A 24,535-nucleotide genomic window follows, 5' to 3' on the forward strand; every position below is an offset into this window, starting at 1 on the left:
ATAGTGCCAGCCAYGGTGAGACTCCTGGGGCAAACACCAGAGGTGAGAGATGGGGCAGAGTCTGGAGCTCTGGCAATTCCTGCAGCTGGGATGCTCGGCCACTGCGGTGGCACAGCCAGAGGTTCTGAGCACCAGCCTCCTCCACGAAAGTGTGCACCTGCAGTACCTGCACTGCTGCTGCAAACCCAGCTGTTCTTGGAATAAAATCCTTGGCTGCACTTGCTACATGCATTTCCCTCAGAAATACACATTTTTGTTTAATTACCTAGGAAGAGAGAAAAATYAGGCAATCGCAAGTTTCATTTTGAGTGTAATAAAACTAGTTTATTTACACAGTAACATGAATGCCACAGAGTACACAGCAAAGTACCACAGCAAACCAGAGTGTAACTGCCCCTGATCACAAAGGAAGGCTTGAAGTTTATATACTTATTTATATAAAAATGTGTAAATATCAATATGAAGCACCAGATAAAGCAATGCAACCAGGAATTCCAAATACAAATTACCCACAAGAATGGAATTGAAATTGAAAAAAAAGATCCCTTATTCAAGGCCTTTAAAGAAATCCCATTTATAAAAGTCCACTAATTTTGGAATCCCTAATTTAAAAAGAAATTTTCCCCTTTTATTAAAAACAAGAACATGTTCTTAAATGCTCAGCATAATTAAGTTTTAAAAGAAAAAAACCCAACGATTTCAACTGCAAAACCTTCTAATACCAACAATCCAAAGGACAAGGAAACAAAAGTTTTGAGTTGYTTTTGAAGAGGTGTTATTTATGAAATGACTATATTAAAATTTACACACTCTTAAATATATATTATATATACAATATATAATATATATATATTTCAAGCAAGAAGGGGCAAAGAATACTTTTGGGATACAAAATTCATATACATACATATATATATTGTAACATGCCCCCATGCACTCATATATATATATGTATGTATATATATATATTTATGAACAAATATTTCTTCCATATAAAAAAAGCTCCAACCTCTTCTAAATCCCTGAAATCTCCCCCTTGGATTTATGAAAAAAGAAAATCTTTAGAGTCTGAAGTATAAACCAAATTGTCAAATTCTGTAGAGTGGCAAAATGCTTATGTACAGGTAAGTTGAGTATTTCATTTCTCACTGGCAACTCTACTTGATCTGAACGCATTCTGTGGTTTCTGGGTAAAGGCTAAGTGGAGCACCAATGCAAGGAGACTTACAGGAAAAATTATTTAAATTACATTCTACACCTACTCAAAATCACCATCCTTCTAATACTGCATCCAGGTGAATAATAAAATCCATACAAATGTCTACTAGAAATTCTCTGCAACACAGCAGGGAAAAAGACTTGCTCCTTCTTTTGGAGTTGAGGGTGCCCTTAAGAAATTTCTCCCCAATGTTTCTTTTGAAAAGTATTTTTTGTGTATTCTTCTCTTGAAGTCTTTGTAATCCATATGATTGTTTACAGAATATTTCCACAGGTGTATTTTTATAGAGGTATATAAAAYTATTTTCTGTACTTCTTTGATGTTATCTTACTGCATAACTAAATCATAATCACATCTCTTGCTGCACTGGCTGAAAGGCTCTGTGCTCTAGGTTTTGCAGGATTTTCAGCACAACCAATACCACCTCTGCAAAATCAGAGTAAAACTGATGGTCTAGTCATGCAGTSAAATACTATTTGTACTGAGAAACAGCCAGTTTGGAGAAAGGGGGAAAAGAAAGTGCATTAAAAGGTCTGACTGTTTCTATTGTATCCCTCAGAAAACTTAAAAYTGATTTAAATAAAACCAGGACCATTTAATTTATATTTACATAGGGATTTGTTATTACAAACAAGAAAAATTAATTTTGATGGGACATCTCAGCCCAAAAATTAAGAAACAGATACATTTTATTTCAGCAGCATGTTTAAATTAAGGACCTACAATGTGAAGCTGCTGAGTAAATTCTGCAAGTAGCTGAACCCTTACACTCATGATTTATTTAAATAATATATTTTTCTCTGTAACACATGGGAATTCCCTTRTGTTAACATGTCAAGATGATCCATTCCTACTTTGTGGGTGGGATGTGTGGAGCATAAAGGATTTAAGGAACATTTTTGCAAATGCTACATGCACTCTTGTCTGTGGGGCAGCAACATGGTAWCCTGGCTGGAGTTACTGATTTCATRTCTGACTATTGAGATGAAACCAGGCCTCTATATTTGAACATTCCAGGGGCTCCAGAAGAAAATTCTGGATTCCTCCCTTCCTAAAAATGTGTAGGCAAGCTTTTACTAGTAGAGTCTCTTTATATTCACCTTGTTATGCATACTGACTGGATMAGATTTGAGGTTTGACAGATAATTAGTGAATAAGTAATTCCCATTTAAGAAATACAAAACTAACCCACTTTCCATAACATCTCAGGAGTAGTTCTTTTAGCACTCCTGTTKTAACAGAGGTTTGCATTTCACACCACAAACCAAGGGTGGTGTGCAGCACCTCCACCATCTACAGCAGGAGCAGCACATTTTACCTCCCCTGCTTCTCCTAAAGTGATCCCTCCCCTCCCCACCACGGAGTGTCTGCAGCAGATTGTCAGAGCAATAGGCTTCTCCTGATGCCTGGTCACCTGGAACAACTGACTTGTTATCCACRATTATTATCCCTGTGCTGATCCCAAATGTGAAAGCCCACAATTTTGTTACTTCAGGTTTATGCTGTACAAGCAACTGAAATGAAATCACACAAATMTCATGGAATAGATCAACCCAGTATCATACGATGTACAGCATTCAATTTGATAAAGTCTTTTGCATCTCTGCATGGGCAGTATTRTTTCTAGGGCTGTTATGAAAAGAATTAAGATTTCCACCAACTGACCAGCTACATTTCAGGTTTTTGACAAGGCACTAAACATTGTGAATCCAATCACTGTGCTCTCTCTGTAACATTAGAGAGGGTTTTAATGGCTCTAAAAGGATCAGAAACCACTCATCATAATTCTTCAAACAAGCGTTTGATTTTTCCAGAAATTAGTTTCCACTAGAAAAATCTTTAGAGTTCATGTTAAAAATATTTGAATGACAGCTTTTATTAATAGAAAAATATATATTTACAGTCAATACTGTTATCTTAGATTTGCAGCTCTTCTTCTTTCTTGAGCTCAACTGAAAGTGCGACATTGCTAAAAAAAATTCAAGATCTGTGCACATATTCAAGTAAGTTCTAATATGCACAGCCAAGGGTTTTGTTCCTGCCATACACAGGATCCTGTTACAAACAGAGCGGGTTTTTTTCCTTTTGCTTAGCAATTATGCTGTAGCATTCTTAGGATTTGTTTACAATCAGTCTAATGCATACATTCTTGTGTATTTATGTGGCACAATCTGGTGCCAGGATGGAGAACCACCACAAACACAGTTACAATCATCAGTTAYGGGCAGATCTACAAAGTCAGCCTCAAGCTCAAGGAAGAGCTCAGGCCAGATCAGGTTTGACTACATTGACCATTCTTTTTTAAAGAAAAAAAACCACACAACATTACAAATTGCTAAAGTTTACCCAGTGCTGCACAAGAAAGAGGTTGGTAGTGAACATCTATCCATGCTTGATTATACTGCAGAGCTAAAATGAGTATTGGTTCATCACAAAGGATACAAACTGAAATTAGATAGCTAGAGATACAAAGGCATCGGACCAGCTGCATTAATACATATGTTGTACAACATTCAAAATCCAACTTTGCATGTGCGTGTTGACATCAAAGTGACGCTGGGGACACRTGTCTGTAAACACGGGAGCACCCAGCGGCTTTGAGGGATCACCCCWCTGCAATGACAAGTGGTCCAAGAGTTGCTCTTATGCCTCTATGAGTTAGCTGAGAAGTCAGGTGCACACACACACTACAGAACAAACACAAAACCAGACCACAGAGAACAAGAAGCCCTACTCGCAGCTCAGCACACTGTCACTAATAGCTAGTAGGTAGTACACGAGTGACTTGCCATGCTCAGTGTATGTGAACTATGGGAGCATTGCCCTCCTGTGTCCAGATAAAGCAGGGCTGCACTGAACAGGAGATTCTTTGTAAAGGTTCCTCTACGAGCTGCTCAGCAGTAGTGTAGAAACTTTCTTTCCTGATGTAGTGGAAGTACTTCAACTACATACATTGCACTTGGGCTTTTAATGCACTGTCCTGTTTTTCTGCATCAATGCCGCCATCCTAACCTTTTTGCCAAAAAGAGAAAGAAAAAATACATATCACATTAAAATATATTATCCTTATCCTTGCCTGATCCTTCACTGATACAGGTGAATCAAACAAAAGAATAATCATCAGAAGTTTCAAAAAAATCTTTAGAAAGGTCACAAAGACAGTCTATACTACGGCACAATCGATGTAGGCTTCCACACGCTATTCAGCTTAGCTCTGAGAGATGCCAGAGAAGAAAATACAGACACATCAACCCCTCGATGTATGGCGTGGATCCAGAGCTACGTTCGCTGACTTTAAGCCTGCAGGACTGTTTGTTCAGTTTCCATGCATCTGGTCCAAGAATGCATATGCTGTATAAAGTGGCTATTTGTTTCAAGGCTGAAGTGAACTGATTCCTCACAGTTTTAACAATTAAAATGAAACATCAATCCATAAAAAGAACACATGGATATCTGTGCATTTATGTGCCAGGAAAGTAAAGGAAGGGGCTGCAGATCTAGCATCGGGTAAAGGTTGGTGTGTAAAGTGAACACTGTAATGTACAGCTTTAAAAAATAATACAAGAATTGCACATAGATCCATAGGAGAGAAGCACAGGCTCATAACTAGGGCTGTCTACTTTCCATCACCCGGGTCAGAATATTCGGGATCACTTTTTCCCYTGCATCCAGATCAGTTCTTCAGAACAACTCAGAAAACAACTCCCAGCCTAGCAATACTGAGCAAAAATATTGTCTGTACAGAGGTTCCATGGGAARTGGCTGTTAGGGCATGGAAGGACATCAGCAGTGGCCTCTAAAAGTGAAAAAGCTTCTTCAAGTTTTTAAAAATTCTTACTCTTTTGATCTTCACTAATTCCTGCTCTAATCCAAAACTCTGTGATGCTCTTTGAGCTCTTCTGACAACATTCCAATTTTAGGGTGTTGTCTATAGCAACAATAGAAAACACTGGTTACAACAGACAAGAGATGGGCAGCCAAGYACCACAAAGGGAAATGTGGATCACGATGCTGTTGGTTGTGGCTGCCAAACTTGTACAGCTCCCTCAATAATTAAACAACAGTGTTTTTGCCCCCTTGTTTTTACCCTTCAGAGAACTATGTCTGCAGTAAAAGTGTTTCCATATTGCCTGTTAACTACACACAGACAAGCTCTAAACATTTCTATCTCCTGCCAACAAACCTGCAGAGCCAATTTCAGTCCCACTCTGCAGTATGGCACAAGTGACAAGAGCAGACCAAAACAAAACAGAAGAGGTGGCTTTTATTTTCATCCCTGATACATAACCTTCTCTGACAATCACTGCTGTGAATGTCCTATCCATTTCAAGTCAGTTTTTAGTGCCTTTGTGATGGAAGGGAAATTTCAATGGTCCACCATGTGTTGTATTCTTGTATAAATATGTTTATGGCTACAGTASATCAACAGTCCAGACTAGTGGATGTTGCCTAGGAAATAGGATAGACAAAGTGTGCATATTCTGCTTTTTAATGCAGAGATCTCACTCTARGGGTATGGTCAGATTAAGGCAGTGTTGATGAAATCATGGATCTGTGGTTAGAAAGGATATGGGTGGGCAGTGAGACAGGAGGGAAGAGGACTGAACCCAGGTGCTTAGTGCTCACTGGCATTTGCCATGGTCAGCAGAAAAAACACATCTGGGGAGRAAAATATAGGTGGTGTAAAGTGTAAGAGAAAGATCAGAATCTCTTTGGTTGAGACCAAAGAAAAGAGGAGCACAGCCTACTTGAGGGSGACTGACTTAGTTGAGAGGAAATGTGTGGTATGTGGAGTGAAAGCAGATYGGTGTTTTGCGGCACAGTGGATCATTCATCTCACATTTACCRCTCATCTGTCTCTGCTTATGGCCACTGCTATTCACTAATCGATGCTATGTAGGAAGTGACAGAAACTACCCAGAAGAGGAGGGCAATTTGTTTACTGCAGTGGTAGAAATAGTGGTATCAAGGGTTGCTCTCCTTTTCAGCCAGATATGAATCAAGTTACACTGTCTGATCCAAATGCAGTCATGTGTATATAATTAATCCCTAGCAGGCCTGGCAAAAAAAGTAAAGTTTCTGTCATACTGGGTACAGGATGCAATTTCTCCAATTAGAACCTTTTTGCTCAGAGTTGCTGGCTTTGATRTCTAGGCTGTTTTGTAACACTGGTACAAAGTGTGAGCCCTAGTGCAGGCTGGAGTGAGGGCTGGGGCAGAGGTGGGGATGCTTCATGAAAAGCAACAGGCTCTACAAACTAGTGCTGCTTCATGAGTCTCACAATGCGATGAAGTGAGTCTGTAGTGGCAAAAGCCAGATATTGACAACAAAGCCAGTCTTCCAGAATAATTCCACAGTCCCTCTCCAAGGACTTCTCTGCAAACTTGATCATCAGCAGCGTCCTTTTTATATCGAGCCAGTTCTGAAGTATAGCATCTCTCCGTGACGGGTTGGAAGATGTACTTAGAGCATGGAACAAGTCCTCACGTGGACCCCAAAGCAAACACTGAAGGATTCCTTTGGCTTCTGATATCAAGATCCTCTCCGAAGGGTTGGGATTCAGCAGGCAGCTGGCAAGCTGTTGAAGCCCTTGGGAGTAGAGAGAACGACAAGGAATCTTGGGGAGATCAGCGCAAGTGTATTCCTTCTCTTTCAGCTCTGGATTCTCATCAAAGGGATTGGGTAAGTGCAGCATTTCATAGATGAGGATGCCAGTCTGGAACTCATCACACTTCTTGTACTGCGTTGCAGTGATGATTTCTGGAGCCAGGCGGGACTGATCCCGTAGCACCTCAGGATCTACCATATGACTCTTCTGCTTGGCCTGGGAGAAGTTGCTCACTATTAACCTGGCTGGGCAGGCGGTGTTGGGACTGGGTTCTGTGGCCTCGGGGCTCAGGGTGCTGCCTCCCGGTTTGGAGTGCACCAGCAGCAGGTTCTCCAAGCGCAGGTCACAGTGTGTGATGTGATAGGGCTTCAGGTGCTCCAGGCCCAGGCACAGCTGTAAGAGGAGCAGGCAGACCTGTCTCTCATACAGATCGGGGCTCTTGGTGTGGCGGGGCACGGACTCTCGCACGAAGTCGGCCACTGTCAGGTGTGGGACCTCCCGTGTGATCACCACCACGCGGCTGCGGGGCTTGCTGATAGTGCCCTGGCTGCTGGAGCTCTCTTTATGGGAATCCTCTGTGCTGCTGGAAGCAGTGTCTCTGTTCTTCTGCTCAGCTTCTTTCTCCTCTTCTTCCTGCTCTTCTTCTTCCACATCCTGTGCGTCCTCATCCTCCCATGGCAGGAGACGAACTGGCACTTCAGCAAGGAAATGGCCACAGTCCTGTTGGATGTTAAAGTTGGTAGCCAGGCTCTGCCGGATAGACAGGCTGTGATAATACTGCTGCGATTCCTTAGCCTTGCTCTTACAGATCTGGGGGAAGAAAATAAACAGACATAACTATTACATTTCTAAATTCTATATCCTCTTTTTTTTAATATGTACTTTATTGATGGCATCTACTAACATCATCTGATGTTAGTCTAGGCCTAAACATAAGCAATTAAAATTTTTTTAATGAACTGACYTTGGCAGACTATCTTAAGGCACCAAAACAGTTTTCACTGGCGAGTAAGCAAGAGCAATACATGCAGGCATCTTTCCCTCTGCATAGATGATCCAARGGAAAATATAATTCTGTTTTTTAATCAGAATAACAGCTGATATATGGCAAATGCACAGCAAAGTTAATTTACAGTTACTTGTTTATCCATATMATTTTATTGCATGCTCTTCTCTCAGCTTTGTGTGAAGCTTGAAGATTCACACAAGATAAAAATAATCAATAGCAATAGGGGATACAAAGAAATATGCATACACAATTTGACCAAATGCTTGCACATGGCTGAGTTAGTATGGCATTACAAGTCAAACCTTGTCAGCTAAGTGACTGATGTTTGCTCCTTGCCCACTGCATCTGAAAACTGAAATCCATGAGCTGCAGCAGTGTGTCTGCAGGGAGSGGGTGTATGTGTGCATGGCACAGGCTGCTGCCAGGCAGACTTGGCTCCGGCGATGAATAGACAATCATTAGAACATGGTACCTTAATTGCTTTCAATCATTTGTCAGGATCCAAAGCATATGGTTTTTTTTTTTGCCATGGATAGCTGTGTTTATGTCCCAAGATACCTTCTTGATATATAYATTATCAACATAATAATTATCCTTATTAATTGTTTGTGCTGCCATAACAACTGGCAGCTCCAACCCCTGACAAAAGTCACAGGACAAATCCTGTTAGGGCCTCTTTTTCTAAGGCATTTACTGATTAAAATTAGAGAGACTCAGCTATGTTGACCTTTGCATATTACCCTTAGTTCTACTGAATTCAGAGAGATCATTCAAAGCATGTAAGGTTAAGTGTATGTTTTAATCTTTACATGGTAAAAGTCTAAATATTCACTTGCTATAATGCACCAACAGGTCTTAAGTGCAAGGCTCAGAGAAAAGAGGAAGACATCTCTCTCCAGATGAAGTTACAGCCTCCCTTAGCTCATCTGTGAAACCAAGGAAAGCCAGATAACTAAGGTTAGTGCAAGTCAGAACTTTTATACACAGTCACTACCACCAAAAATCCCAGATCTCATCCTAGCCCTAAATGTGAGCATTAAGCAACTTTTCTTCCTGTTCCTCATTTTCCCTCTTCTCAGAACTGCTGTTCTGCAGGTAAGTTACAAATCTACCTTTCATTAACACACACACGAAAAATTTTTGTACTTTATATGCTTATGTGGATAAGAAACATAACTTCATGGGAGATTTAATCTTTTATGCTAGTTAATCAGTAAAGTGCATTGTCAGATAATCACAGGAACACAGGCACAAAAGTTGTATCAAGATTTTGATTGTCCTCTAGTCTTTGAGACTGTGYATGTTTCTATACTTCACAAGCACTTACATTTCCCTACCTATGATGTACACTGTAACTTTAATTGCCTGTTTCTAACGGCCATGAACACACAAAACAGATTCAGAAAATGCATTTTCTAGTCAATTTTATTTATGAGAGGAAATACTGCTAATTACCCTGTTGATACAGTGGCTCTTGCTCATTTAAATTTTCAAGTGTATTTTATCATGTYAGAGGTGAAGTGAGTTCTCAGTGGAATGTGTTGCCCCTGTTCCCTTCTCTCAAGGTTTATAGAAGTTTAAACAAAGAYGGCAAAAATACAGCAATAACCTTTGAATTATATATGAAAAGAAAATGCCAGCTGATTGTCTTTGAGACTGAAGTCCCCAGATTGATTAAATACTTAATACTGCACAGAAGACAGAACTAGAAAAGCTATATAGACAGATCCATATATATGTGTTGAATGTACACACATGGTGTGTATCAAATGTGACTGGGAGAAGAGCTATTAAGCAAAGCAAAATTGTTCCATCTTCTGTGCCCTTCAAGTCCATGGCCTTTTGCTTGCACAGCCAGCCATGGGAATACTCAATTCCAACTGCAGAAAAGGTTCAGCATGTTGTAATTCAGCCTTCAGTTTTTAAAAATACTTAAAGGACCTAATATTAAAAAAAGTAAACCCTCATTCTGAAAGAGTTTAATTTTAAAGTCAAGTTTACTTGCTGATAAAAAAATGTTGTGAAGCACACTTGGCCTTAGCTACTGCACTCTATTTCTTTATTCACAGAGGATTTCTAGTGCCACAGTCAGCTAAAAYTGATATTCTATTAGGAATACATATTCTACAAAGTATGTGCTCTGAAAACAATATTCACTTCTCAGTTTGGTAAATGTAAGGCTTTTAAAAGTTTATGAAAAGGATTTCCCCTTGCCAACAGAAAGGCAAAGGAATCAAGACTTTTTCCTAGTTTCTAATTTTAGCTCTATGCAGCCTCTTTTTCTTCCTTACTTCAGAGAATGTTCTCAAATTTACTACTGGTATTTCAGTTAAAATTGGASATAGGACCTGTACGTTCAAATCTGTACCTCAAAAATGGTTCCCTCATTTTAKAAAGTGTGGCCAATCCCAGATTTGTGAGAGCACAGAAGCACACTTTCATCTGTGGATGTGTAGTAATGACTGCTTCTAATGTAGAAATGACTGACTATGCACACCTGCACCTGAAGGCATCCAACTGTTGGTGTGGAGGATGCTTTTCCTGAGCCAGTGGCACTGGCCTGCAAGGCCAATCTCATCTGTTTGGTCATCCCTGAGAAATGCCTCTCCGGCATTTACTAAACCCACCCCAAAACACTTACATTTCTCTATTCTCTTTGGTTTTCTTCCCACTATTAAGTCAATTTTACTTCAAATTAAAGTGACAGCCCTTCTCYTTGCTGATTGGCTAAAAATTGATTTCTGATTCCCATCCTTGAACATTACATCTTTACAACCAGGGAAAATGTAACTTTTCCCATCTTCTTTGTCTTATTTTTGGAAATCCCCAGCCCTTACTTCTCCTATCTTTATTTCTAATCCTCAGATTTGTATTGCTCTTTTCTGGATTCTCCCCGTGCATTACATCTTCCTGAAGAGTAGTTCCCTGTAATGAATACAATATTCCAGTTAAGATCTCATCCAGCAGAACAGAGCTTTGTATATAAATGATCCTTGGAACAATTCCCAGGGAGAACAAGTTGCATTATTAACTCCATGTGTCCATGAAAACATTCACAGCAGTGTCCACTCTAAAGTCTGAAGCCACAAGCAGGGCCAGACTTTCCCCAATAACAGTTCTAAAATACAAGCTTTTGTTTCAGACTCCTCTCTTTACATCAATAAAACAGAATTTAAATTATCAACAACCAGACATTAAGTACTAAGTAGTATCATGATTAAAACCAATGCTAAAAGGACTGCATTAATTAAAATAGATTTTCTCTCCTTATTGTGCTGTTAAGGTATATAACCAATAGAGGGAAAAAGATCTCTAATCCCACAAATGGCTGGTAGTGATGGCTTTTGGACATTTCCAGTTCTCTCGTTTAATACAGAGCAGATGGGTACATGAACCTTCATTCARTATCTACAAAGACAAGAGAGCTGAGATCTGATTAGAGATGTATTTTCTGCTTCTTGCTTTTTGTTTACAAACACCATGAAGTGAGAAGTAGAAGAGGCAGCTGGGTTATTTCAGGCTGATTAAATCGCTGACTACACAAACACTAAAATTTGTACACTGGGCACTTTGTAATTGTCAAGAGGAAGGGAAAGCTGGGCTGTCTGGAGGAAGCATCCAAACCTGGAGTGTGATAACAAATCAGACACCTGTCTGAATTCATAAAGCAATTTCTAGAAGACAGACGTGCAGTAATTTGATGTCCCTGTAAGTATCTGGCTACTCTTCAGGTAAGTCCTGAAATACATGCAGCTGAGCCATGAAGATATGATATGTGATAACAGCTGAGAGATGTTGATAAGAGCTTGGCCAGCCTTATTTCTAGAGCTGATAAAGAGCTGGTTGTTCAAAAGAWGAAGCAATGTTGGTCAAAAGCCCTCCCATATGATGCAAGAARGCAATGAGAAAAAAGGAGAGTTACAAGTAGGAAGGAATGCAAATTATCTGTCTTCCTTWTCACTGAAATGCACTGTTTCTTTTCATTAGATTTCCTTTAATGAATCCATGTGAACTAAACCTCTGTCACGTTCATAGGGACAGAACATGTTTCTTTATATCATGCTATATCAATTTTCCTCAGTACTTCCAGCCCAAGAAGTAAGATTTGAATGTTTCCAACTTTCTACAAAATGTTCTGCATTAGCTTTTCCTTTTCCTTTATSAGTGCCGTAGCATACTGTGCCATCAGCTGACTCTCACTCTCCCAGCAGGGAATCTCATTTCCACTCTGTCCTATGCATTTTACAGRGGCGTCAGTGAACTTAAAGCACGATGATATTGTGGGAAATGAATTTACAAGTGCTGAAAATGAGAAACACAGAAGATCACAAAGACTGCACCATCTGTGCCACTTTGTTGTATTGCAGAGGGACAACAGCAAATGAAATTCTGTGTAGAATGAAAGCTTGCTAATCCCAAATTGATAGCTTGTTTTTGGCACAACCTTATTTTCCAAGGAGGCCAGTTTGATCTCTGATTGACCTCATTTTCTTGATCTGGCCTTGRAATAGAGCTTTGACTTTTTAATGATGTGCCAAAATACAGAATTCTATTSTGCTGTGACTGAACTGGGAATGGGCTGGAAGTTGAATGCACTTAGCTTTGTTTTGATCTGAAGCATGAAGTTCTGGGACGGCCTTTAGTAACACTTCTGACAGGAAGCTCCAGGAAGCTGAATTACCAAATAAAACCACCTTAGCACACTGTGACAAACTAAACGTGACTAGAAAATAATTGTCAGCTGCCAGCAAAGTTCAGCCCAGTGCTGCTTACTTCCGCATTGCTGTTCTATACCTGGGACACGAACCTTACCAAGAATCCTAAGGTTTTACTGCTAGGAAAACCTTCTGCTGCCCTGCAGCAATCAAAGCAATAAATTTGAACTGCTCCTTTTGAGCTGTTTGCACCTTTGCAATTCCTGTTCCCCACCTGACAGCATTGCAACACGTGCCTGTGGCCAGAGYCAGCTGAGTTTTATGGCTGTTGTTCTGTGTGGACTGTGAATCATGGCTTCTGTGAGTCAGCCTGTGATATTGGGCAGTGTTTGCTTTGAGAATTTAATACTGAAAGTGGAAGTAGTTTATGTCACTGACAGAGTGGTTACATTGTCTAACTGTTATTCATTCAGAGTAATCCACATTATTTATTTGTTTTTTAAATAAGAGAGGTCCCTGCCATATGAGTGCCTTATTTGGTCTGTGTCAGGACCCTGAGAACAGAACTCATCCAATCTGCTGTGTACAAAGAGCTGGTGCTCTGTGCTGTTTTTAACTTTCTTGTAACCTTTTCACCACATACTTGGAATTACTGATAAGACTGTGGTTTCAGGGGAATGTTTTTCCATATTGTCCCAGATCCACCAACTACTKAGAAGGTGGTACTGCACTTAGTGAAAGAAAACCACTTCAGGGTTTGGAATTTTATAGAAACCTTTATTGAAAGTGAACTTATTTTTCCATTTGAAAAACTAGTTTTCTGATCATGACTTATGTACTGGTTTTATTACTAATGTTCCAGTCAAAATAATTTCCACATGGCTTCCTGCAGCTATTTTTGCACAGGGTGTTTACTAGCAGATTAGGTGAGAGTTGAAGCAAAAAGCTTCATACAGWGCTGTGAAACAGCACACKCTTCTKAATGTTTCCTCTTATATCCACSCCAACAGAACAAGTTGTGCTCGTTYTCCACCAAATTTATCACAGCATCTTTTGCTGGTGAAACCACCAGAATGTAAAAGTGCATGGGTCCATTCACCTCTACAAATTGTTCATYGTTCTAAATTTAATTCAGCAGTAGTCAAATGGTCAAAGCCGAATTTTAATAGTGCTTTTGTAATTTAATTTTTGGAGATAGAATATTAAAATGCCAATTTTATGAATCAAGACTATTAGTACTGTTTAGGGGTGAAGCTCTCATTTTCTACAAAGAGAATAATAATTTAAAAAAATCTCATTATGACATTTTTTCCTTAGAYCTAATATTAAAATAATAAAACTTAAAAACTGTCTGAATTGTTAGCCATGTTGCTTGGGTAGTTCTAGAAAACTCAAAAGAGCTATATTGATTTACACTGTCCAAAGATGTGACTCCGTATACACTTTGAAAATGTATTTCTAAGACTTGATCCAAAATAACAGGAAGACKGTATTTTGGATTCAATAGGCACACYAGTAGTTTTTCATCTCACTACYTTTTCCATCCTGTTTTGGGGACAAGGGATTTAAAATGGCAGRAAGACATAAGTTATTTGTTGAAGGTAGATTACTATGTAATTTGGCTCACACAAAAAGCACCCATGGTAGTAAAAACTAGCGTACTTAGTTAAATTCCCCAAATCTCTGTGTAATGTAACAGCAATCTGTGGTTATGAGCTTTTGGACAAATCTGATCCTGGACTGATAACTTATAAGTCAAAGATCAACTCRGGGCAAACACCTTCCTCTATCACATTAAGTGCCAGGGCGTATTTTCAAGAGTAACTTTTCCTCTCATCATAACAGCACAACAGCTCCTGCTGACCTCCAGCTCAAGGATATTTTGTGGATACTTCACTCACATCTATTACAGTGCAATAAACCTTGTTAGCCTGAGAACTATTTTTAAGACACCTGAATTATAAAAAAGAAAATTTRGCACATATTTGACCATGTTAACTGCTGTTCTTTCTTCTCACTGGCTTTCTACAAGGGAAATGTATTTCAGAGGACAGGAGATAACAAAACAATGACACAGGTCTTGCCTGTCAGGGAATTCTTTAAACACACATCTGTGATGTGCAAAGARGTATCCCATTAGTGATAACTTAAACTTGTCTATATATAAAAATACCACTTTGGGCCCTAGAAGCAACCATTTTGCATCATTGTATTACAACAAAACCCTCCAAGCCAGCAATGCCAGATGCTGATTCTGAGCCAGAGCTCATTGCCAGATACATTCACGGTCTGGTTCTTCCTTGGCCGCTCTGTACCACTGGACATCCCAAGATATCCATATTTCATTTCATATCCAATATGAAGTCCTTAATAATTAATGAAATGGTTAGGCGCAGATATCTGCATTAAAAAGATGCCTTTTCAGATCTCAGAAAAACATATTAGCTGCACTAATCTTCCCTTTCAGTTTCTTATTTCTTCCTTGTAAACAGTGAGATATACAGTCATGCAGAATTGGTAACAACATTTTGTTGCTGTAAAGCACCACCCTTGTGAGAATGTCAACTATAAGGAATAACAGCTCAGACCTCACACATCTATGTCAGGCAATAAATGTTTTATCTCGGTTTCAACAAGGAGGAGTCAGAAGTTTGGTGATTTACTCAAGGTCACACAGGAAGTCTGACAGTGCTATGAGTCTCAGCTGTCCTTCTCACTATCTTCCTACCAGATAAGCATTGAAAAATGCAGAAATACAGCACTCAGAAAGGACTACCTATATAAAAGTCYATAAAGTAACAATATCTGATGGGATAGCTGCCAACTAGGCATTAATATATTAGCAGTAAATCTAGTAAATCTTATTTCTTTAATGTGTTAGCTGAAGAATTTATAAGACAAACACTGATGGCTAGGCTGAGCTTTTGAAAGGCTGGTAATGAACACTGGTGAAATCTAACACCTCTTATGGGAACAGAAAGATCTGTTGCACTAGAATTCACATTTAAAATTACATGGCTCTGAAAATGGAGAACTTTTCAATTTTTTAGGAAATCTTTCCTAATTAGGAGTGATTATTTAATTTCCTCTGCATGCAGGTGAATCAAAGGATTTTGTTATTGCGAGTTTCCAAAAAGCTGCTGACACRTGTTAAAGTAATACAGCTTTTTCTTCAAAATGTCATTAAGCAATGGCCATAGTAAAGACTAAGATGTTTTGATTTTGTTTCAATCATTTTGGAGCTGCACCAAAAATATGAAATGAAACAGCAGATTCCAGTGCCACACACAGGTCTTGACAGAAGGGAGAGCCTGTATCTTGGGAATCTTCTGCCAGCAGTAGGCCCTRTCACTACTGGATGTGGTGCAGAGTATGGCTGTTGTCACAGATGCCTCAGGTTACCATTTCTCAAGCCCTCTTACCTTGACTGCATAATTGTTGAGCGGATCTTTAGCGTAAGAGGCGGGGTAGTAAACGGCATCGCCTGCCTCGCAGCACGGCTTGTCACTGGTGAGCCTGAAATCCGACCAGCTGTCCACCCCGAAGCGCAGCTGGTCCTTCTGCCCGGCCATGAACAAGTCTTCACATTTAAGTGCCAGCTTCTTCAGTGAATCAGTGTGAAGGCTCCGGATTTTCCCCACCACCTCCTCCCTGTTTTCRATGCCTCGATAAAGTGCTTGTCTCTGTGGCTTCTGGACGCCTCGGSCCTGCTTGGCCTGCGAGAGGCGCCTCCCTGTCAGGGACTCCATGCTGTTGGAACACCGGTCCTTAATACTGATAGTGGTTAGGCTGGAAACACTGTTGGTTGCTGAGGTGGTTGCCCTCAGTTTCTCTGTCGGCCTGTCCAAGGAATCTCCTGACTCGTTGTCCAGGACCTTGAGCTCCAGGCTGACTGAGGAGCAGGCGCTGCTTGCTTCCCAGTTGGTGTCAATGTCATAGGTGGGATTGGCCATGATGCACAGGTTGTTCTCCAGAGCCTGCTTCTGGAGATCTCGGGGAGTCGGCTCTGTGTTAGCTCTCAGAATTGTTTTCTTTGGCAGTGGAGGTGGTGTTGGCTGCAGATTGTTCACTGTCTCCTGCTCTGCCACTCCTCCAAAGGCAATGGCATCATCCAAAGCTCCCTTGGGTTGCCTGGGCTGTTTCGGAGGGATCATGGCAGCTCGGGACTGTCCTGTGGAATAAGATAATAGTAATAGAAAATTAAAGTACTTTGTATGTGCTGCTCCTATTTGCACTCTGCAAAGAAGCTTAAGGCAAAAAACCCCAAAACCCTGACTAGGACTCCCCCAACATTTCAAAATTACTAGATACATACACGACAAGATGAACTAATTAGAAAGTAAATGACCAAATCAGCATCACATATATCTCATTACATCCAGTCAGGCTTGATCTGACCTTGGCATATACATTGAAATCAGTTTCTGACTGTAATATTTTTCCTTACTTTTTATTAAATGTGCTAAACTAAGGGTGGATAATAGTCCATAAAACAATTGGGAAATGCACTGAAAAGGCTGAAAATCCTATTTCAGAATGGAACCCAGAAACTTCCAGACACAAATAACACAGTTTAGATACTCTGGTGGTCACATCGGGGAGTCAGGATTGCCCCAGCAGATTGACACAGTGAAATCAAGGAAGTTGGCTTAACTTTCACTCAGATTGACAAGTGTTATGCCCTTGAGAGTAGGATCATATTTTGACAGAAATAATTTCTAYCCTGCAATTAGAATTCACATGCTCTCCCCTTGACTGKAACTTYTYTAATGCATTTCCTTTCCTCACTTGCCATGAGTACCTTTGTTGGCAATATTATGTTCAGAGTAACCTGACCTAGCTTTTGTCAAGAGATTCCAAAAGGCAGGTTATGTAAACAGAAGCATGGAAATTCTAGATTCAGACATTTGTGTGAATTCAGGAAGATAAACTTCCTGTCATGTGTTTTGGATGGCTTTTATAGAGGGCAATTATGTTTTATAAGTGCCAGAGTCCTTGGAAATGCAGAATAAATAAATGACAATAATGTAATGGAGGAAAAAAAAACCTAATAAACACACAATACAAATGACCAACTCACTGCTCTGGAACAATTAAACTGTTGTTACTGATACCACAATGAGATCTTTCCACTCTTAATAATCAACTACTATTTCCAGAGAAATTATTTTATAAGCTTTCTACTACTCCTGGGAGATTTACTGACTATCGTGTAAGGTAGAAAGCCAACTCTGACTGTTTAAAACAGCAGACCTGAAATAGAKGCTCTGAATAATTGCAGCTGAGCATCTTTTCTAGTAAGGGAACAGACACTATAACTRTTTGACTGTTTATTATGTGCTGAATCATAAAATCATTTAGGCTGGAAAAGACCYTTAAGATAATGATCTTAACAGTCCAGCTGTTAACCTAACACTGCCAAGCCCACAAAATCTTTGTAAAGACAGGACTAAACTAGAATGCTCAACCAAATGGGGGGATCTCAGATTCAGATTTTAATTACATAATTTCCATCCATAATTAAAAACTGATCACCTTTTAGTTTGTGAAAAGAAAAAATATTAGCTTGCTTTACATTTTCAGATATGTTGTTACAGTTTTAATGAATGCTATAAAACCCAGGATCCGCATGGCCAGGATGTACAAACCTTGGAATGCTGAGTTAGAATGCTGAAATACACTTTGTAATTTCAGAAGATAAGAGAGGATCCTATTTTTATATGTATCCACAAACAGAAGAGCCTTGCACTCTGCTTTCTTAACAATCATTCTCTTTAATCATTCCAAGGAGACAACATCACCAATGAAAGTTCTATCTCCAACTTTTGTTTAAGYTCCAGAAACTCTCAGAAGAGCTGTATGGATTTAATGATAAGCCTGGCTATTCCAGTGTTTAAAAAAMCAACTTTTGAGCAGGAAATTCTATCAGTTTTGTACATACCTGATATTCAGAGAAGACTGCAAATCACTGTCAAGATTGCTTAAAAAATGTAACTCTTCGGGGTCTCTACTGCTCCTTTGTATTGCAGTGAGTGTTTGCTGTGTTGCAGCATCTTACAGTGRTGCCAGCTGGGCACTTACATGAACTCTCTCAGGGAGGCTCCTTTTGCAGAGCTTYAGTGTGATATGATTCCAGGTCAAAAGCACAGTTGATCCAGATGCCTTTTGCTTAATCCTGAGACAAGTTCATTTCTACTTTGTATTCAATGGTCTTATTCATCCAAACATGTGTCCTCTTCCACAACTGCTCACTCTTACAAAATCTGTGACCTATGTACTTCCCCCCCACAACATTCTGTACTAAAGATCACTTGTCTATTTTCTCCTCCTCACCCTCTTGCCCACTCTAAGAGCCTGGCTGCTGGGGTTTGACAGAGACACTACTGCASGAGACAGTTTGCTACCATGCCTTGCCTGGGTTTGCTAACCCAGGGATGCACAGGCACTAGAGRGAAACAAGAAAACAAATCAGAGAAAGATGCACATCCCGAGCAGCAGCAACAGCAGAAGCCCTCTCTGAGAAAGGTAAGATTTATGACAGAGTTACTGCTCGATTCTCTTATTTTTTACCTGCTTTAATGACTCCATCCTCTAAAAGCCATTCACATAGAAAAGAATATTGAGATTGCAACCAGCGTTGCTTTTGCATAGCTGCTGGCACCATGACATCCAAACAGAACTGGAGAAGGTTTTYATAACCAGAAGTTGTTTTTTCAAATGTCTGGAGGGGGTGGCAGGATCCAGGGAACTGAATGTACAAGTCATTCTGTAGTTACTGTTTCAAGTACTCTCGGCYGGGAAAAATGAGTTTGTGTAACATGCTGTGTTACAGTGTAGTTTCTTCCCACAAGAACAAATATTCCATATTGAAATCTAACTATCTGTATTATACAGTTAAAAAGTTTCATGTCTGCACTGTTTCTATGCTGAGTTCTTAATGTTTATCACTAAAGGCTGTACATTTCTTTCATACCCGTTGGGCCAGTCTTTCCAGCTCAGYTTTCCCCAAGCAAGGCAGGAAACTGCACAGTCCACATTTTTATAAATTCAGTCCCTACCAWGAAAAAGGTTGTCTTAAATGTTGTCCCTGTCAAAAGCAAAAGAATGTCCTTTTGCATAGAAATACCAGCAGAGCATTTATTTATTTTTCTTGCCTATCCTTCTCCCCTTTTATGCTTAAAACCATTGTTTCCTTACCTACTGCCCAGACTCTCCAGCACAGTAAGCTCAGCCTGAGCCACACTTGGGAGGCAAATGAGAATTGAAGAACAGGGACAACAATAGGCTACCACTTACAGAGATCTTTGAACTGGATTCCAGACTGCTTAATTACAAAAAAAAAAATTAACTCTTTACAGACAACAGATTTCTAGAGAGCTTTAAATAATTCTACAGTTCATTAAGATCTTCCATTATAGAATCTCACTACACTATTTAAATATTAATGCTTAAGTCCCYAGACACCATGCAGAGGTCTGAAACTTTAAAAGACCTCTGAGAAAGGTATTTAAATTTAATTTTKCTGGCAACTGATTTGTCATCAGACTTTGCATTGCAGCCTATTTATGCTAGCTGCTGAAACTATCAAATCTGACATCACTCTTTAAAAAACACTTATCCTGACTGATAAAAATAACCAAACCATGAAAAAACCCCACAAATGCATCAAGTACCTTCCAACCCCTGCAAAAGCTACCAGCATGCTTCACAGGCCCAATTCCAATAAATGTCAWTGTGCACCACTGTTCTATAAAATGGTCCTGTACACAGATTTCCATAAAATCCTGCACTGTTTACACATTGGTTGTTCATTCAATAGATAAAAATCTTACCAGAATGATAATATCTGCAACAGAAAGGAAAGCTAACATTTGTTAAGTAACATTAGTTATGCACCTTAGCAATAATTGAGACTGGGCACAGGTCTCTTGTAAGATGCAGGTAGGAGAAGCTTAACCTTGTCAGGCCATGCTGCCCACCCTCCATTACACCATGTTAGAGAATTACCTCTGGTAATGATATATTGTACAAAATGCACCAGGCTGATGCYATAATCACTGTCTGTCACTGAACTGTCAGTTTTAGTCAACAGTGATCTCACTGCCTCATTTACAGCCTGGCTGAAGCACTGTTTACTGCCCTKGTCCAACTCACTGACTGAGGCAACGCCCCATGGCAGATGCTCTGATTGGRAATTTTTTTCCAATGTTAGCAATCACAAAGCCTAGAAAGAGCCTGTTTTTCACATTTCTTTAGATGTAAAGAGAAAAATAGCTGACAAAGAAATAACCTATGCTTTTTTCAATGGCAGAAATACTATCCTGACTACATTGAGAATACCTTAATCTACTTCCAGCCATGCAAATTCAATCAAGTCAATTTCCCCAGCAAATTCAGACAAAGACAGAAAAAWTTAAAGATTTGTAAAGAAAAGGCTTTTAATTATTTGGTCAATTGTCTTCCTTATAATAAGCTACACAGCTTACCTGAATTAACTTCTGTAACAATAAAGGAACCCCTTACAAAAGAAACATCCAGGCCCTACCTTACACATTGGAACATTTGTTTCTACATCTACATTCGAGTGGCAGCCTCTGGATTTTGTTAAATAGCTGGTACCAGAGGTATCCCCACATCACAGTTCTGCTCACCACATGAGCACTCACACCACGATCAGGCCAGACTCTTGCTTTGATAAGTTAAACAGGTTCAAGATCTGAATTAGTCCCCTATGAAGTGCTTGCCACAATACCAGGCATTTACAAAGCTTTYCTTTAGAGCCTGTACAATTTTAAAAACATTAAACTGTGGGCACCAGTGCTTGAATGTGACTATGGCAGTTGCAGGGGAAAAATGAGATATACAGAACCTCTCTCCTCCTACTGAAGTTTCCTCCTATTTATAATGCCAGGAACATACTTTATCCTACCATCATGGTGGGATCTCATTAAAGCCTGACTCTTATGTTGTACCTGATTCCTGGAGGAGAATTCTCTGTTTTGTAAGGCTTGTCTCTTGGATGACCAACCCAAATTTATTTGAGGGCAGCACCTGATATAAACTATTACCTGACTGCAGTTGACAATTTACCAAGGCTTGTAATTTTTTCTGTTCTTGACATTTCATGTGACATGTCAGAATTGARGATTAGACATTTATCAAAGTAGAGACATATTATCTGCTTTTTAATAAAAACAYAGAATATATATCTGATTAGTTAAAAAAGTGAACATCGTGCATTACGCTGCAATTTAAGATGTTCATGTGATGTATTTTACAAACTACGAACTGTAGCATGTAGYTCTAATTGCACTGAGGCAAGAGTCAAATGTGATGTAACTTCTTATATTATCCTTTCTCCCAGTTTCACATACCAGGATTTGTTAATTCTACAAAAGACAAGAATTTGCTGCCTAGGTGATGCAAGATGTGAGAACAAGTAGGAATTATTCTCTGTCCCTACCTAGAAATCTCTCTGTTGCCATCTGAATCAGAAAGTGAGGCTGCTTGAATAAAGCAGAAAGCCTTTGAAGGGCAGCCAGGGAGCTCAGTCCCATTTAGGGAAGCACTGCTCCTACAGCAGGCAGCTCTCCCAGCCACAGCCAGGCAAGCCCTAGAGCTAACTTAACTCTTTCATACCTCAAGGTTACTTTGGARACAGCAAAGCTCAAAGTGACCCAAGGATGAAGAGAAGACTTTGAATGCAATGCTAAGGGGTTCACTTTTTAATGGTTTTTAAAAGGAACATTCAAACTTAGGAAAAGGACTAACACAGGCCAGGACTGACAGAGGGGATCTCTCGAGATGGTTGGGCAGGGTCAGCTGGAGGAGCTTGTCAGGATCCTCTCCAGTGCSACTGTCAGTATCTCCACAGAAAGAGATTCCATAATTCTCAGGGAACCTGTTCAGTGATATTTTCCTGCATGGGATTAACATGCTACAAGTAGTTCTGATGCAGCTAGACCTCAACTGCCTGGATTCTGTCTGCCATGTAGCTAGCCCCTAAATAAAGAAAATATAGGTAAATTGAAAATAATTCATTAACCTTTGACTAATTCACCATAAAAATATACATTTTAGTTTCCCTCCTTAGAGGAAGAGTTTTTTGGTAGATACTCGTATCAGTCTTGGATGAGATTTTCTTTCTCTTTATGCTTTATAAACAGTACCTAATTAATGTTTTAATAACAGAATACACTAATAAGCTTGCCACTAATTCACATTTAAGCAAAAAAATGCAACAGTATCACTGAATGTCTAAGGAATGTATGCACCTGAGGGTTTAAAATTTAGTCCTTGATCCCTGAAACCTGTGTGGACATGCCAAACCCTCTGTACTCATGAGCCATCTCAACACAATCAGTTTACTCTTGGCCAAATGCTTAATAAGTTGGTGTGTTTACAGGATTGAGAAGTTACCAAAAACATGTATTCAGATACCCTGGAACCTAAATAAATGAGAGATTTTGTTCTTCTAGAAAATCTGGCTGTAGGTACCCCTGAATTCACAGTACTTCAAAACAAAATGCTTCAGAAAATTAGGCTGATAATACTGATACTGGGTATCAGCAGATGCTGATTTGTCTTGCTCCCTTATCTTCCAGAGAAGCCCTGCATCCATGTAAGTCTTTAATGAGTCAGGAATTCAGTAATCACTGAATAGTACCTTCAGGACATTCATATCTCATTGGGAAGGAGCAAAAGTAAACTTTTAGACTAGGATAAGAACAGTTTCAGCCAACAGAAGATGGTTACAAATACTTTAGCAGTTACTGATGCTCTAAAATAAAGTCCTATCTTTTGCTGAAGTTTGGAAAAATACCGAAGTCTACTTACTGCTTCTAAAAATATTAGGTAGCTTGCCCTGTATTGATAAAAGTGCCTCCTAACAGATAAAACAGTGTTTATTTTAAAATAATTTGAGATGTTTATCACTAAAGGCAATTAAAAGACTGGTTTAAATTACAGGAGAACAAACCTTTGAGTCTGTTGAATCTTCACTTTCTCGGTTGTGATCTCTGAATGAGACAACGTATCTTTATTTTCTATAAATCAATATTAAACAGTTAAGCTTTAAAAGCTACCCTTATGAAGATGTATTGAGCCGTTCGGAAGAAAAGGTTCTTCACACCCTGGAAAGTCATCCAAAATCTGATCCAGTTCCTATGTTTTTCTGCAAGAGTCCAACTCACCTAGGTTGCTGTAGGTAGCACTGCAGGCATTGAAGTCAGGAGAATGTGGAGCTTGTTCCTTTTCTTCCTCCCCGGGCGGCCCACGGCTGGATGACACCGGGATRACAGAGGCACTGCCCCCATTGTCCTGCTTCACAAACACGGCTCTGGGGACACGAGGGGACAACTCCTCCAGGGTCGGGTCATCAGGCACTTGACTGAAACAAACACAACAACATCACCTGGAGAGCCACGCTGGGCACTGGATCCTGCTGGCACAAATGCCATGTGAGGCACTAGGTATCTTCAGGAAACTTCTCTCTCTGGTCGAGAGATAAGTTCTTTCACCCTCCTTTTTTAACAACAATTATCTACTGTTTTTATTTTCCTTGATGAGAAGAAACAACTTGTGACTGAAATAGTAACATGTTAGTTACTATTATCAGAATCATAATAATAGATATAATAGCTCACGCCTTTGATASAGAAGGTACAATAAAATGTTTTACAGCTTAACTGCCATGAATATCCACACCCATAAATATGCAGGCATGACTCTGGRTAAAGTGTTTGGGACTCAGGACAGCAGCACAGTTTAAGGTGCTTTTTACCTGTCTGAACAGTTGTGCTTCAAAACAAAGGTAACAAGGTAYGGAGAGGTGATTAGTCCCAATAAGTGCATAAAGCTTCAATGATACATTTTCATACACATAAGATTTTGGGAACTGACATTCTGGGAAACAGACCTCATTTAGGCCAGTAATCTATTTCCCATATAAAACTCTCCACCGTTAAAATCCATCTGCATTAGGCCAACTGCAAAAGGCACTGAAGACTTTCCTCCATGCCTGCTCTTAGCTATGAAGTTTTAAT

At 39.7% G+C, this 24,535-nt stretch overlaps 1 protein-coding gene across 8 annotated transcripts in view; it reads right to left on the reverse strand.

Moving 5' to 3' along the window:
- Positions 1 to 303: 303 nt before the first annotated feature.
- Positions 304 to 24,535, reverse strand: part of PEAK1 (pseudopodium enriched atypical kinase 1) — a 108,733-nt gene continuing 84,501 nt past the window's right edge. For all 8 annotated transcript variants that reach the window (XM_057368722.1, XM_057368714.1, XM_057368715.1 and 5 more), the window contains 3 exons: positions 23,684 to 23,880; positions 15,914 to 16,662; positions 304 to 7,637 (listed from right to left, as the gene is read on the reverse strand). In XM_057368722.1, coding sequence (XP_057224705.1) covers positions 6,477 to 7,637; positions 15,914 to 16,662; positions 23,684 to 23,880 — 2,107 coding nt within the window. In that variant the 3' untranslated portion in view covers positions 304 to 6,476. The remainder of the gene's footprint in view (positions 7,638 to 15,913; positions 16,663 to 23,683; positions 23,881 to 24,535) is intronic.

This window comes from Malurus melanocephalus, unplaced genomic scaffold (assembly GCF_030028575.1).
Source record: "Malurus melanocephalus ecotype Western Australia unplaced genomic scaffold, MMel_1.1 scaffold_96, whole genome shotgun sequence".
NCBI classification, from domain to species: domain Eukaryota; kingdom Metazoa; phylum Chordata; class Aves; order Passeriformes; family Maluridae; genus Malurus; species Malurus melanocephalus.